At 40.1% G+C, this 16,182-nt stretch overlaps 1 protein-coding gene across 4 annotated transcripts in view; it reads right to left on the reverse strand.

The window, feature by feature from the left end:
- CASC4 (cancer susceptibility 4) overlaps positions 1 to 15,251 on the reverse strand; it is an 84,667-nt gene extending 69,416 nt beyond the window's left edge. For 3 of the 4 annotated variants that reach the window (XM_027870107.1, XM_027870105.1, XM_027870108.1), the window contains exon 1: positions 14,564 to 14,914. In XM_027870107.1, the coding sequence (XP_027725908.1) occupies positions 14,564 to 14,890 (327 nt within the window). In that variant the 5' untranslated portion in view covers positions 14,891 to 14,914. Of the gene's footprint in view, positions 1 to 14,563; positions 14,915 to 15,167 lie in introns of those variants that run through there. The other variant, XM_027870106.1, reaches the window with a different exon arrangement.
- Between the last annotated feature and the right edge of the window lie 931 nt (positions 15,252 to 16,182).

Below are 16,182 nucleotides of genomic sequence, written 5' to 3' on the forward strand. Positions count from 1 at the left end.
ACACACACACACACACACACACACACACACACAGGACACAGACACATGGAGAGACAGCCAGACAGAGAGAGAGAGAGAGAGAGAGACAGAATGACAGAGCTCCCACAGTCAGCCAGAGACAGAGACAGAGAAAGAAGAGACACAGACAGACAGAATGACAATGACACAGAAAGAGACAGAAACACCCCACTGTTTTTTTCCTCCAGGTCCCACCTCTGAATCCTGGCAGCTTGCCTCCTAAGGTTGTCAGACATGAATTTTTTTTTTTTTTTAAAAGCAACAAATAGTGTCATAAAGAAGCCACTGCATCAGATCTAAATTCATTTGCCATGCATTTAAGGCTTTCCATTAACTAAATCCTGCCTCTTCACGTGTTACTGGACCTATTCATAAATGACTAAATGAAACAGAAAGCATTTTAAAAATACTACGTGCTGGACACTGTGATAAGCACTAGGGATACAAACACATAAAGACAGTCCTTGCCCTCAAAAAGCTTCTAATAATAATAATAACTAGCATTTACATATTACATGAAGGTTTGCCAAGTGTTTTACAAATATCATTTCATTTGATCCTCACAATAACTTTGGGAATTAGGTACTATTATTATCCCCATTTTATAGATGAGGAAACTAAGTCAAAAAAAGACTAAGTGACTTGCCCAGGGTCACAGAGCTAGTAAGGGTCTGAGGCAAGATGTAAATTCAGGTCTTCCTGATTCCAAGTCCAGTGCTTTAACCATAACTTTAAAGTACTACATTACACCTGTCAAACTGGCAAGATAGTTAAAAATAATAATAATAATGAGGAATTAGGCACTCAATAACAGCCTTCACAAACTAGACTCCCAGACTTGATCCAACTAATATAATCCTTTCAGTGTCAGAACTCCCTTGGTGTCAAGGGTTCCAGAAAAGCACCAACAAAAATGCTGTAACCAGCTTATCAAAAGATCCACTTTGATTAAACATTGGAGACATTAAGAATAAAAAGAATAGTTTGTTCAATACAAGGTCCGGAAAAGGTAAGCATAATAAAGAAAGAAAAATAGTAAGGTGCATATGGGCTTAAATTCCAAGTAAAATTTCTACCCTGTGGACCCTATCCTAAAGACTGTCTATTTTGTGTGTCTTTCCATATTTCTCTTCCACTCTTTGTAAAGTCTTCCTGGTGGTACCTTTAGTTTCCTCCCTCTCCCTTGTAGGATTGATGACCAAGAAGATTGGCTCCTCCTATCCTGTCCTACCTGTAGGTAACACAACAGATTAAACTCTATCTCTTTATGTTCTTGGCATTTAAGCAACACAAAATCTTTGAATCCAAATTAATTAAGTTTCAATTGATATTGCATGTCAATTGGTATCATTCTGTCATCTCCCATCTAAGAAGAGTAGTAAGCTAAACATGTTATTGAAGTTAAGAGTACCCTAAATGACTGCAAATTGCCAATTCTTAGATTCCTTACAGTACAGTACAAAGAGCTTTGAAGCAAAGTTATGAGTTAAAACTACTGCTTACCCAACTGGTGCCCAAAGAGCCTAGAAGGTGAGACAGGTATTGAGTTAAAAGGGTCATAAACACAAGGAAGCTTGCATGTGTATAGCAGAGCTAACAAACATTAACTGCCCCAATGTGTTCCATAACATTTGATCTTTGTAGTTCTATGCGCCTGTTCATAATGGAATGTTCATACTGTTCATAATAAGGATATATCTAATATTTAGGACTTTAAAAACTAAACTGCCAGCCTCTCTCTATGAATATAAGCAAACTGATATTGTGCCACCTCTACAAGAGGCCTCCCTTGGTTTCCCCACTGGCTAGTATCTTCCCCGGAAGATTAACTTGTATGTGTCCTGAATGTGTTTTATAAATACTTAGATATGTGCATTTTGTATTGTTCCCGCCCCCTCTCATCCCCACCTCTTTGAATTTAAGCTGCTTGAGTGCAAAGATTTTTTTTTCTTTGAATACTAAACACCTAGCACAGTGCCTGGCACAAAGTATAAGCTTATTAAATGCTTGATGATTAACTGTCAGAGATTGTTTACATTTATAACCGTATTGGCAAGTTGAGACCTTTACTCCTTAACATTAAAATCCTTGTGAAGTTCTCCTCCTACCCCCAACCCTATCTAGGTCAATATTCATAAACAAAAATAGGAGGAAGCTCTAACTCCTTAAAGCAAAGGCTCTATTGTTCTTTCATCAAAAATGATGACTTCAGAGCCATTTTTTATGGCCTTGGTCAAGTTAGTCAGAGACAAAAAAACTCTTAGGATACTTTGTTTTCTACTTATCCATGTATTTCTATTATTTCCTATTATATACCTAAACTAGAAGCAGCTAGGTGGTGCAGTGGATAGAACGCTGGGCTTGGAATAAGGAAGAATCATTTTCATGAGTTCAAATCTGGCCTCAGACACTTACTAGCTGTGTGATTCTGGGCAAATTACTTAACCCTATTTGCTTCAGTTCCTCATCTATAAAATGAGCTAGAGAAGGAAATGGCAAACCACTCCAGTATCTTTGCCAAGAAACCCCAAATGGAGAAGATGTGGGAAAATTGGAACACTAATGCATTGTTGTTGGAGTTGTGAACTGATCCAACCATTCGGGAGAGCATTTGGAACTATGCCCAAAGGGCTATAAAACTGTGCATATCCTTTGACCCAGCAATACCACTTCTAGGTCTGTATCCCAAAGAGATCATTAAAATGGGAAAAAGACCCACATATACAAAAATATTTATAGCAGCTCTTTTTGTGGTGGCCAAGAATTGGAAATTGAGGGTATGCCCATCAACTGGGGAATGGCTGAACAAGCTGTGTTATATGAATGTAATGGAATACTATTGTGCTATAAGAAATGATGAGCAGGTGGACTTTAGAAAAACCTGGAAGGACTTATATGAACTCATGCTGAGTGAGGTGAGCAGAACCAGAAGAACATTGTACACAGTAACAGCCACATTGGTTGATGACTAACTTTCATAGACTTGGCTCTTCTCTGCAATACAAGGATCTAAGAAAACTCCAAAAGACTCGTGATGGAAAATGCTATCCACATCCAGAGAAAGAACTATCAAGTCTGAATGAAGATCAAAGCACACTATTTGCTTTTTTTCTCTCTCTTTTTTTTTTTTTGTATTTTGTTTCTTCTTTCTTGTGGTTCTTCCCATTTGTCCTAATTCTTCTTTACAACATGACTAATGTGAAAATATGTTTAATAAGAATGTATATGTAGAGCCTTTATCAGATTGCACGCTGTCTAGGGGAGGGAGATGGAGAAAATTTAAAACTCAAAAGCTTATGGAAGTGAATGTTGAAAACTAAAAATAAATAAATTAATTTAAAAATAAAAAAACATTAAATGAAAAAAAATAAAGGGTAATGAAGATTCAGGTATATCTTCTGATAAGATGAAAAAATGCATCTTATTTAGAAGAATCATAATAGCTCTATCCACAATTAAAAATACTCTTCCCCCCCCAAAAAAAGAACCCCCAAATGGGATCATGAAGAATTGGACACGATTGAACAACAACAACAAAAACCTGAACTGGTGAGAAGGTCTCTCCCTGTTTCCAAAACTGTAATAATGCCTGTAAAAGGCAGGTTTTTTTTTATTATTTAAAACAATGAATGTGATTGGTCTCTATTTTCCCATCAAAAGAAAAATATTCATAAAATAGGTCCAGAAAGAAAATTTATTGTTATACTTCCTACAGGAAACATACTAAATATAAAATATATATCTAGGTCCACTTAAATATGACTAGGTTTTCTCTGCAGTAGGATTCCTCTGATGTTGAACGTTTGTCTAGGCCCAAAGGGTTTCTCACAACTGTATACATAAAGCTTCTCATTCATGTGACTTCTGATGTTTAATAAAAGGTTTTATCAATCTCTGAATGCTTACTCTCATTCATTACACACATAGGTTTTCTCAAAAGTATGAACCCTCTGATATTTAATAAAGTGAGAGCTATGACTGAAGACCCTCCCATAAGGACTACATTTGAAGAGTTTCTCTCCAATACAAACCTTATGATACTAAAATGGATGAGCACTGACTAAAAGCTTTTTCACAATCATGACATTTATAATATTTCTGTCCAGCAAGACTCCTCAGAAGAATAATATCTTGTGGGCTGTTTCTAAATGTTTTCCTACTTTTGTTTCATTTACAAGTATTCTCACATGTAAGGATTCTCTGATCTCTAATAAGATTTGTCTGCCCAAGAGAAGTATTTTTCTTTGTAGAGCCTGGTTCCTAAACATCAGGGCTGGGGAACCTGTGGCCTCAAGGCCACACGTGGCCTTCTAGGTCCTCAGGTGCAGCCTTTTGACTGAGTCCAAGTTTTACAGAACAAATCCTTTTATTAAGGGGATTTGTTCTGTGAAGTTGGATTCTGCTTCCAAAGCAGAGATAAGAAAGATGAGTGATCTCATCTCATTCTTACCACCTCATTCAGCCAATTGATGCCCTAGAATCGCTGGGAACTAGAAAATTAAACAATTCTAATGTACATTAATAGCAGGGACTTTTTTGTTTTAAAAAAGGGAAAATCTTATGTCATCCATGGTTACCACCCAGATGAGCCGACACCACTGTGCTCCTCTCCCCCACCTCACCTCATGACACAGATGCTAATACCCTCTTCTCCTTCTCCCACCAACTGATATGAGACTGCAAACTTTTGTGCTGCCAAATAACTAGTATAAAGCTATCTCTGAGGCAACCTTCCTGAGGATTTACATCAAATTTCCCTGCCACCCATTTGAAGAGTTTCCACCTTTACCATCTCCCATCCCTTCTCCCCCACTGGTCAACTTAACATTACAAGTTTCTGTGGTCTTAGAGGGCTTGGCGAAGACCCCACTCAAAACACAAACCTTAAAAGCATTCCATTTCATCTCCATCTACATAAAAGTCTGGAGATGTCTATTAGCTATACAAAGAATATCCTTCAATAAAACTCATTAAGATTTTTAGGTTTTAGGCCAGCAGTTTGTTTCTTTCTTCCACAGGTATAGCAGTTAGTTTATCACAAAATGCCTGACTTATAAGGAAGCTGCAACTAAATGCAGGAAGTAAATCTGAATACTTTTCAATGAGTTTCTGCAAACCCTCAAAGTAATCCTGTCTTACCTCCAAAAAGAAGTAAGGCGATACTAAAACAACAGGTTGTCCTAGTACTTCAGCCAACCATTCTGTACCCACATTCTCAATCACAATTTTTATACAACAAGGTCCTAACAAGTTCTCAGAAAGGTGAAGACATAAACACATGGCTTTCCTACCATTCGAAGGGTCATTTAGATTCCACTTAGTCCCAGCCCCCATGACCAAAGGGCTCTCTGTGAATAGGACCAAAGTGAAGTAACAAGAGAAAGAAAATAAGACATTGAACCAAAAAGGGAAAGTATAGTACACAGCTGACTAAGGTATTGTTATTAATGTTTTTTGTTTTGCTAGGCAATGGGGTTAAGTGACTTGCCCTGGATCACACAGCTAGTGTCAAGTATCTGAGGCTGGATTTGAACTCAGGTCCTCCTGACTCCAGGGCCGGTACTCTATTCACTGCGCCACCTACCTGCCCCAGGTATTGTTATAATTATTCCATATTAAAGATCAGAATAAAAGACAATCATTTAGAAGAAAATTTCCATTTGGACTTCAGGCAAATACAGTATATGAAAAACCTATTTCATGTTGAGCTAATGAATAAAAGAGGAACTAATCGAATAAGAAATATGACATTTCTACTTTCAAAGAAAGTATGATCTAGTTGGGCAAACAAGATCAACACAAAAGTATGAGCATCATACAATACATAAATATCAAAGGGTGTTGTACAAGTACAAAAGTTTGAAAAAAGGATAAGATTACTGAGAATCAGAGTACCTAGGAAGTCACTGAGCAGATCCTTAAGGAATATGATGAAGTAGAAAGAGCAATGGATATTGAGTTAGAGGTCCTGAATCTAAATGCTGGTTCTGGCACCTGCTATCTATACGACCTCATACTTTTCTAGGCCTCACTTTGTGCAGCAGAGAATGGAAGGGGGATAGAATGGAGACAAGGAGATCGGTTATGGGGCACTGTTGTAGTAATAAAAATTAGATTAAAGGGTTTGATTAGGGTGGTTGCCTTAGGAACAAGGAGGAAAAAATATAACAGATATTTCAAAAGAATGGACAGGATTTGGTGACTTACTAGACAAGGAATGAAAGGGAAGAATCATATTATTCTCAGATATCTAGTAACATTATCGCTGACAGAGATGAAAAAGTTGAAAAGTGGAGACAAATAAAGTGGGGGGAGATAAGTTTTAATCAACACAGAATTTCAAGGTTTGGAAGGAACTTTAGTTCAAACTCCTTATTTTACTTTTTAAAAAAATTAAGTCTCAGAGTTAAATGACTTGCTTAAGGTCATATAGTTAAAATTAGTGGCAGTGCAGATTCTAGAATTCAGGTCTCACTTCTCCCCATTTGGTGTTCTACTATTCCATACTACAGTCATCTCTGGGCATTCTCAGGTTCCACATCGGTGGTTTTGGTTATTTGAGGGTTGGCCATTGATAATTAAATGGGAATTTTTGGAGAGTTGGGAATACTATGGAAAATCACAGATGATATGCATATATAAAGAAAACTAAAAAAAATTTAGTAAATCATAAATGCATAAATACTGTATATTATTAATCTACTTTATTATTTACTACAATAAGTATACACACCTAAATTTATTACCAACAGTTAAATTTTGTTAAAAGTTTCAGTGCACTAGAGAACTACAGGCTACACACCCTCCTCAGGAACACCTCCTCTTTGTCTCTCTACCATCCAGACTAAATCATGTGATTTTTTTCCCACTGTGATCACTGTATCTTGCACTTGGAAATCAGTGAAGCAGCTGCTGTAGCTACACCAGCGGCTGTGATGACTCTGCATAGTCTATGAGACACTAATCTCTCTCACATAGAAATTGCAACTTTTTTATGGGTACAATGCGTTATTTTATTTGTTTTGTGTGTTAAATAAATATAATCAGAATTATTAAAAATAAAGATTTGGGGTGGGTTATTCCTTCCTTCCTTCTATTCCTAGAGTTATTTATGGTTTTCATATTTATGGGGGTTCTGTGCCCCTAATGCCCCCCAAATATCAAAGGACAAGAGTATTTTGTTGAATCTGAGATATACTAAGACATTCAAAGTAAGAGACTGAAGGTGAAGATATTGATTCAAACTGCATACTTATGGGGGGCAGCTAGGTGGCACAGTGGATAGTGTGCCAGGCCTGAAGCCAGGAAGCCTCATTCTTCCTAAGTTCAAAAGTGGCCTCAAACACTTACTAGCTGTCTGACCCTGGGCAAGTCACTTAACCCTGTTTGCAAATGAGCTGGAGAAGGAAATGGCAAACCATTCCAGTATCCTTGCCAAGAAAACTCCAAATTGGGTCACGAAGAGTCAGACACAGCTGAAAAACAACTGAAACAATAAATAACAACGATGAGCTTGATTTTGATTCCTGAAAAAATTCTAGAACTTATTATTAAAATGGATGGTATCTGAGGATCCCCAAAGGGAAGCAAGAGATCACTAAGAACCAGCACAGGTTTATTAAGAATACATTATGCTAGACTAACTTCATTCCTTTTTTTGACAGGGTTATTAGACTAGTAAATTAGAGGAATGTTTTACTGAATTTTAGCAAAGTGTATGATGAAGTCTTATGTTAGAGCTTTACAGATGTAATACAGAGGGGCAGCTAGGTGGCACAGTGGAAAAATGCTAGCCTTGGAGTCAGGCTCAATTGAATTCAAATTGAATTCAAATGCAGCCTCAGACACATGACACTTACTAGCTGTGTGACCCTGAACAAGTCACTTAATCCCGATTGCCTCACTAAAAAGATGTAAATAGATGTAATAGAGAAATATAGGTAGATAGAATTGCAGCTAGATGGAGTTGCACTAGTACAACTTGGGCCCAAAGAATAATTAATGGATCAATGTCAATCTGAAAGGAGGTCTCTAGTGAGTACTCTAGGGAATCTGTCTTTTGCTCTGTTCTGTTCAATATTTTTATCAATTGCTTTGATAAAGGCAGAAATGATATGCTTCTTAAGTGTACAGATGATACAAGGTGGGAGAAACAGCCAGAATGCTGGACAACAAATCTGAGATTCTAAAAGATTTCAGCAGGCTAATACAATGGACTAAATCAAATAAGACTAAATTTCAAGTCCACTTTGATTCCAAAAGAACAAGTGCAGAAATTCAGAATAGGGGAGATGTGACTAGAGAACAAATGACACAAAAAAGATAAAGTGAGTTTTAGTACATTATAGTAAGCTCAATGAGTCAACCACATGACATAATAGCCAAACAAACTAATGTACTCTTACTATGATAGATCCTTGATTCAATTCATAAGTATTTCTTCTACCAACACAGACTATAATCTACCCAAACCTTTTCATCTTGTGTGTTTCTATCCAAATATTTCCATTGATCCTCTATAGAGGAAGAATGGTATAGTGGATAAAGTGCTGAACTTGAAGTGAGGAAGAAATGGATTCAAATCCCACCTCAATCACTTACTATTAGTGTGACCCTGGACAAGTCATTTAACCTTTCTTGGCCTCAGTTTCTCATCTTTAAAATGAGGGGTTTCGGTCTTTTGGAGGCGGAGCCAAGATGGCAGAGTGAAAGCAGTGACTTGCTTGAGCTCTCCCCTAAACCCCTCCAAATACCTATTAAAAAATGGCTCTAAACAAATTCTAAAGCAGCAGAACCCACAAAAAGACAGAGTGAAACAAAATTTACAGCCCAAGACAACCTGGATGGTTGATCAGAAAGGTATATTGCGCCAGGCAGGAGAGGAGCACAGTTTGGCATGGGCGCGTAGGCCATAGCAACCCTGGAGCAGGCCTCAGAGGACTGAATCACAGGCAGCTGTGGCAGTTTGCAGACTTCTCAACCCACGATCGCCAAGACAACTTAGAAGGTCAGGGGGAAAAGTCTGACTATGGTGAGAGAGAAGCTAGGTCTTAGCCACAAGTCCTAAGCACGGGCCGAGGCTGCCTCCTGAGCTTCTGGCCCACAGACTGAGGGAGAATCGAGTGGCTGATCAGAGGGGGATTGCAGGGATCTTTTTGCCAGTGCTGAGGCAGGAATCTCTAGCTTTGCCCATGCTTGGATCAGGGTCACAGTTCTGAGGGGCGGTCCTGGGGTGAGGAGGAGTACTGGTGTGGTGGAGCTTGTTATAGCAGTGGAGAGGAAACACCTCGCCCCTTATCATAGCACCTTGGAAGAATTGAAAATTTTCAGGTCCCTAGAAGTATCTCTAAAAACGGCTGTACAAACCCCCGAAGCTTGGGACAGTATATTCTCCACATTGGAAGCAGACTCTTACCTTAACAAAGAGTTTAAAACTGAAGTAATTGGCCAGGATCATGAGCAAGCAGTGCAAAAAGACTCAGACTATATTATCTTACTTTGGCAACAAAGAAGATCAAAACATACAACCAGAAGAAAACAACAAAGTCAAAGCTCCTACATCCAAAGCCTCCAAGAAAAATATGAATCAGTCCTAGGCCTTGGAAGAGCTCAAAAGGGATTTTGAGAAGCAAGTAAGAGAAGTAGAGGAAAAACTGGGAAGAGAAATGAGAGTGATGCAAGAAAATCATGAAAAATAAGTCAACAGCTTGCTAAAGGAGACCCCAAAAAATGCTGAAGAAAATAACACCTTAAAAAATAGCCTAACCCAAATGGCCAAAGAGGTCCAAAAAGCCAATGAGGAGAAGAATGCCCTAAAAAGCAAAATTGGCCAAATGGAAAAGGAAGTCCAAAAGATTACTGAAGAAAATACTTCCTTAAAAATTAGAATAGAGCAATAGGAAGCTAGTGACTTTATGAGAAATCAAGACACTGTAAAACAAATCCAAAAGAATGAAAAATTAGAAAACAATGTGAAATATCTCATTGGAAAAACAACTGACCTGGAAAATAGATCCAGGAGAGAGAATTTAAAAATTATTGGACTATCTGAAAGCCATGATCAAAAAAAGAGCTTAGACATCATCTTTCAAGAAATGATCAAGGAAAACTGCCCTGATATTTTAGAACCAGAGGGCAAAATAGAAATTGAAAGAATCCACTGATCTCCTCTTGAAAGAGATCCCCAAAGGAAAACTCCTAGGAATATTGTAGCCAAATTCCAGATGGAATATAATATTCTGGAAGGCAAAGGAGATAGGATTACAACCAGGAATCACCTACCCAGCAAAACTGAGTATAATCCTTCAGGGGAAAAAATGGTCATTCAGTGAAATAGAGGACTTTCAAGCATTCTTGATGAAAAGACCAGAGCTGAAAAGAAAATTTGACTTTCAGATACAAGACTCAAGTGGAACATGAAGAGGTAAACAGGAAAGAGAAATCATAAGCGACTTATTAAGGTTGAACTGTTTATATTCCTGCATGGAAAGATAATATTTGTAACTCATGAGACCTTTGTCAGTATTAGGATAGTTGGAGGGAAAAAAAATTATATGTATGTATATAGATAGATAGATAGATGGAGGGCACACGGTGAATTGAAGAAGAAGGGGTCATATCTGGAGAATAAAATGAAGGGGTGAGAGAGGATTATACTAGGAGAAGGAGAAAAGAAGAGGTAGAATGGGGTAAATTATCTCACAAAAAAACAGAAAAGAAAAGCTCTTACACTGGAGGGGAAACAGGGGAAGGTGAGAGGGAATGAGTGAATCTTATTCTCATAGGATTTGACTTAAGGAGGGAATAACACACACTCAATTGGGTATGGAAATCTGTCTTACTGTATAGAAAAATGGGGGGGAGGGGACAAGAAAGTAGGGAGATGATAGAGAGGAGGGCAGATTGGGAAAGAGGGTAATCAGAAGCAAATACTTCTGAGGAGGGACAGGGTCAAAAGAAAGAATAGAATAAATGGGGGGGTAGGATTAAGGGAAATAGATAGTTTTTCACAGAATGTCTACTATGGAAGTGTTTTGCATAACTGCACATGTATAACCTGTATTGAGTTGCTTGCCTTTTCAATGAAGGTGGGTGCAGAGGGAGGAAGGGAGAAAATTTGGAACCCAAAGTTTTAAAAACACATGTTTAAAAAAAAATGTTTTCACATGCAACTGGGAAATAAGAAATATGGAAATGGGTTGCAGAAATCTATCCTGCCCTACAGGAAAATAGAAGGGGAAGGGGATAAGAGAAGGGGGAAGAGACAGAAGGGAAGGCAGACTAGGGGAAGGGGTATTCAGAATTCATGCCATCTTGGAGTGGGGGAGAGATGAGATGGGGTGAAATTTTGGAACTTAAATCTTGTGGAAGTAAATGTTGAAAACTAAAAATAAATAAATTTATTAATTAAAAAAATAAAATGAGGGGTTTGGACTCCCTGGTCAACTCTAACTCTGGCTCTTTTAATGTTTTACAGATACCAGTGCAATACTCCATTTGTCTATCTCTAACCTTTCACTCCGCTATATAACCAGCTAACCAGACCACCTCCTTTTCTAGTCATGTGTCCCTGATGTTGTTTGTGCCATTTCTTGCACTCTAGTTATATTATTCAGTATTCATTTTTTGTTTTTTTTTTAATTCTGAACTTAAAAAATACCAGTTAAAATGAGCATTTCTATACAGATTGTAAAACAGGAGAGAATTGTACAAGAGACTGCAAATCTCTATTATTGTAGAGTTTGCTTTTCTTTTTAAATATATACATTTGATCTTAGCCTCAAATGACTAATAAATTCAACATGTAACTTTAAAAGCTGTCCTGTTTGTGAATCTTTCTGACATATCTTTTGTACTCTTCTTATTACCCTCACTACCTCACACTCTAGGGGAAAAAAAAGAAACCCCTGAAACAAACACTCAGGTCACTGTTGGTAATATTCTTAGACTTCATTAATGGAGAGACAATGTTTAGAATTAAAGAAGTGACGGTCCTGCCATATTCTATCCTGTTCAGACCACATCCAGACAACTATATTAACTTCTATTTACTACAGTTTAGGAAAGATATTTACACCTTGGTGTAGAGGAGGGAAACGAGGGTGATGATGAGACTAGAAAACATTCCATACAAAGGAAGAACTAAGAATACCTGGGTTGGAGAAGAAAAGACTCCAAGGGGACATGATGAGTGCCTTCAAATAGTTGAAAGATTGTCACATAGCATAGTGAGACTTGTTTTACTCATTCTTTCGATGGCAGAACTTGGGGCAATGGGCAAAAGTTGCAAAAAAGCATATTGCAAAAGAAGCTCAACCACTTAATAATTAGAGCTGTTCAAAAGTTAAATGGGCTGTCTGAGGAGAGAATAGGCTTCCCTATTAATGGAAGTCTTTAAGCAGGTAACAGATGCGTATTTGTTAGAGAAGGCATGAGTTGGACTAAATGACCTCTGAGATCCCTTCCAAATCTGAAATTTCAGTTATCAGCACAAAAATAGTAGGTGAAACCATTAGAACGTTTAGCTAGGAGCACAGGTCTAAAGCTAAAAGAGGGCTAAAAACAAAGCTTATTTCCAGAGGACAGGAAGAGACAGATTACCAAGAAAACAAAAAGGAACAAGTTGGAGAAGTGTGAGTACACCCACTAGGAGACAAATGTCATTGAAAGGGAGGAGATAGTTTTAAGAAGCAAATGACAATGGTATCAAATGCCATATAGAGAGATGAGATAGAATGAAAATTAAGAAAAGGTCTTTGAATTTGTTCAGGAGGAGGTCACTGGTGACCTTCAAGAAAATAATTTTAGTACAGTGGAAGGACAGAATATGCATTACTAGGGATTAAGATGAGAATGGAGGCCAAGGAAGTAGAGGCAGTTGTTGTAAGCCACAGGGAGGACTTTTGGTAGGAGAAAAATACAAAGTATGTAGGAAGGAGAGAAGTTGGACAATAGGTTGCAGAGTCTAATGCAAGCTCTTTCTGGGAGATGAGAAAGCTGTGCTAATGTGTGAAGGCAGAAGAGGGGAAAAACAGAGACAGAGATAGATATTCTTATCAATGATTCTAGAAAAAGAGAAGATGACCATGGAAAGAAAGATGGAATGAGACGCAAAATAGAGGTACAATGATTTGCTTTTGAAGGAAGAGGTAGCTCTTCCCTTGAGACCGCAGAAAGCATGGTACAGGGGAAAGAACATTGGATTCGGAGTCAGAATATACAGATGAAAATCCTGACTCTGATATAATATGTGTGACCTTAGAAAAGTCACCTGTCCAGGTCTGTTTCCTCAAGTTGTTAAAATCAAAATAGTGGAACTAGAAGACATTTAAGATCTCTTCTCATTCTAAATATATGATCCCATGATATAAACAGTGGTAGGTTTTCATGAAGCAGGTGTATGAGGACCTCACTCTTAATGTTACAAGAGGTCAAGTCCTGTGGTGAAGAGAAGGCTGGGAAACACATGCTGGTCTAAAAAGAAATATTAAATCTAGGAAAATGACATACCTAATAAGGTTTTGATGTAACATTACAAGTATAACTTGTGGTTGGCAAAGGGTACATAAAAATATCAAGGATGTACAAATTAAGGTGATGAGCAAAAATGAGCTCATAAAGAACATTTATTTCAGCTATGGATTTCTGCTACATGAAAACATAAAAACTAGCAGATTGATAAAGTGGTTTTAAATATTTTTGATCTGAAGTCATTTATCACTTTCTGAATAAAATATAAAACCTAGAGAACGGAATAGAAATTATGTTTTACTTCCCCACTCCCCCCAAAAAATCTCACGGAGAAACACTTTTCATAAAATGTTAAGCTAGGTACTTATATCTTTATGTCCTACCTTCTATGCAAACTTAGCCACCAATCTGTAATATAACATAAGTTAGATAGATATGGAACAAATATGTCCAGGTCATGTTAGGTTCTGATAATATAAATTGACTCAAAGAACAGGTAACATTTGGAAATCACCAACATATAGTTCTGTGGAAATAATTATTACTTAAAGGATAAGTCTTGTATAACTCCTGTGGGTAGGCTGAGTCTGAAAAGGTGCAACTGTTTTTTTGTTTGTTTGTTTGTTTGTTTTTAAAAAAGAAAAAACGAAGGAAAAGAAACCTTTTTTAGGGTGTACAGGATAGGGATGATAGCAATAATAACCATACCAAATCTTGGCAGTCCCTAGATTTATGTGTTTGCGAGTGTGATGCTGCCACATAAGCCTGATGATTGCTACTGCCAGCTCAGCAGCTGAGCTTGAAGAAAAAGGTGGGAGGGAGCGGTCCTTCCCCATCCATACAAGCCAATCCCAACAGGAACTATACTTACCTGACACAGTCCAGCAGGGGCTAGGTGATGGAAGATGAAAGTGAATGAGGGATGGGCTTTAAATGTCAGAAGCAAGGAATTTGTGGGAGCATAAGGGAGCCTCTGGGGTGCTAGTAAGCTAACAGCATCCATTCCCCTGGGCCGAGGGAAAGGGCCTGGAGTTGGGGGGGGGGGGCGGAGAATGGAAGAGAGGGTCGCCCTTACCTTGTCATCTTCACATCTCTTCCCCTGGCCTTCCCTGGCCTGCAGCCGGCTGCTGAGGAGGCCGTAGTCGGCCTCCTTCTGGTCCATCTGCTTCTTGTGCGAGTCCACCAGCAGCAGGAGGTCCGAGTTGCGCTTCTCCAGGTGACTGCGGGCGACCTCGGTCCTCTGCACCTGGCTCTGCAGCTCCAGCATCTCCTCCTGAAGCAGGACGTGGCGGGAGGAGACCCTCAAGTAGTTGAAGGCGAGGATTGCGATCACCACCAGCAGCCCCAGCAGCACCAGGGAGGGCAGGCGCCCGGCCCGCCGGTTGGCCCCGAATCCCACCATCCTCCCGGCTCAGAAGCTGGCGGGAAGCGGGTGGGGGCGGGGGCGGGCAGGTCGGTGAGGCGGCGGCGGGACAAAGGCGGCCGCAGGGCGAGAGCACCTCGGTGGGACCCCGCCGCCCGGGGGACCTGACCTCAGAGCCCCCAGGCAGGCGGCAGGGATGGAGAGCAGGAGCCGAGAGAAAGGGGCGGGGCCGCGAAGGGCAGACCCGCCCCGCCCTCCTTCCCTGGCCCCCTTCTCCCCGCCTGCTCCAGGAGCCTTCTCCCGGACTAAGGCTCACCTCCTGAAGAGAACCGCCACGAGGGAGGCCCCGGCCGGAGCGCCCGCAAACACCTCACACCCCGACCCACCAAGCCCAAGTCTGTGCGAGCGACAGCGGAGGGGAGAGTGGGGGGGAAGAGAAGAATCGGAAGGGGCGGGTTTACCTTGGGCCCCGCCCAGTTGGACAGCTCCGGGCGATTGGGAGGGGGCGCCCTTTTCCCGGTTTCCGCCGACGCCCCTTTCTCGCGAGAGGGCGGGCGCTTCTCGTCCACCGCTGGGGCTCCCGGCACTTGGGAGCGTGGTGGCTGCGGCGGCGGAGCCGCTGGTGTGTCGGTGGCTCCGCCGCCCCGCGTTAGCGCAAGGTCGGGAGTTGAGGAAGGGCGGCCCCGGGCTTGCCTGCTTACCCTCGTGGGCTCCGCGCCGCGGTCTTTTCTTCTCCCTGCGCTCCTCGGGAAGCAGCCCTTCTCCCTAATGCCGCACGTTCTCCCGTGTCTGTGCGGGGAATGAGACCGGGACCTGGGACGTGGCCGTGGCAGCCGCGGTGGCCAAGACGGAGCATTCCCTTTTCTCGTTGTTTGAGTTTTAAAAAAATACAAATGTTTTAAGAAAGGGAAGCTTGATCCTTAAGATCATAGTAACCTAGTTTTTAAAAGGGAGAGGTGATGGGGGCGATTCGGGTGAAATAGTATTAACAATGAAATATTTTCAATAGATAAATCATTTTTGGTTGTTTTATAAAATTTGACCCTTTTTTTTTTCAATCAACGGTGGTGGTTTTATTTTTATTTTTTCAGTTGGCGAAAAATAAACCTTCACTCCATCCCACCACTCCCTCCTCCAATTTAGAAAGTAAGAAAAATGAAACCCCTGTAACAAACACCTGTGGTCGAGCAGAATAAATGCCCGCATTGGCCACTTCCAAAAAAAATCTCAACCTGCACTCTTAAATCTGTCACCTCTCTATTAGGAGGTGAGTAGTATGTTTCATAAAAAGGCCTTTGGAATCTGTGATTGGTCTTTATGTTTATAATTCT

This window comes from Vombatus ursinus, unplaced genomic scaffold, assembly GCF_900497805.2.
Source record: "Vombatus ursinus unplaced genomic scaffold, bare-nosed wombat genome assembly UNPS02014794.1, whole genome shotgun sequence".
Classification (NCBI taxonomy): Eukaryota; Metazoa; Chordata; class Mammalia; order Diprotodontia; family Vombatidae; genus Vombatus; species Vombatus ursinus.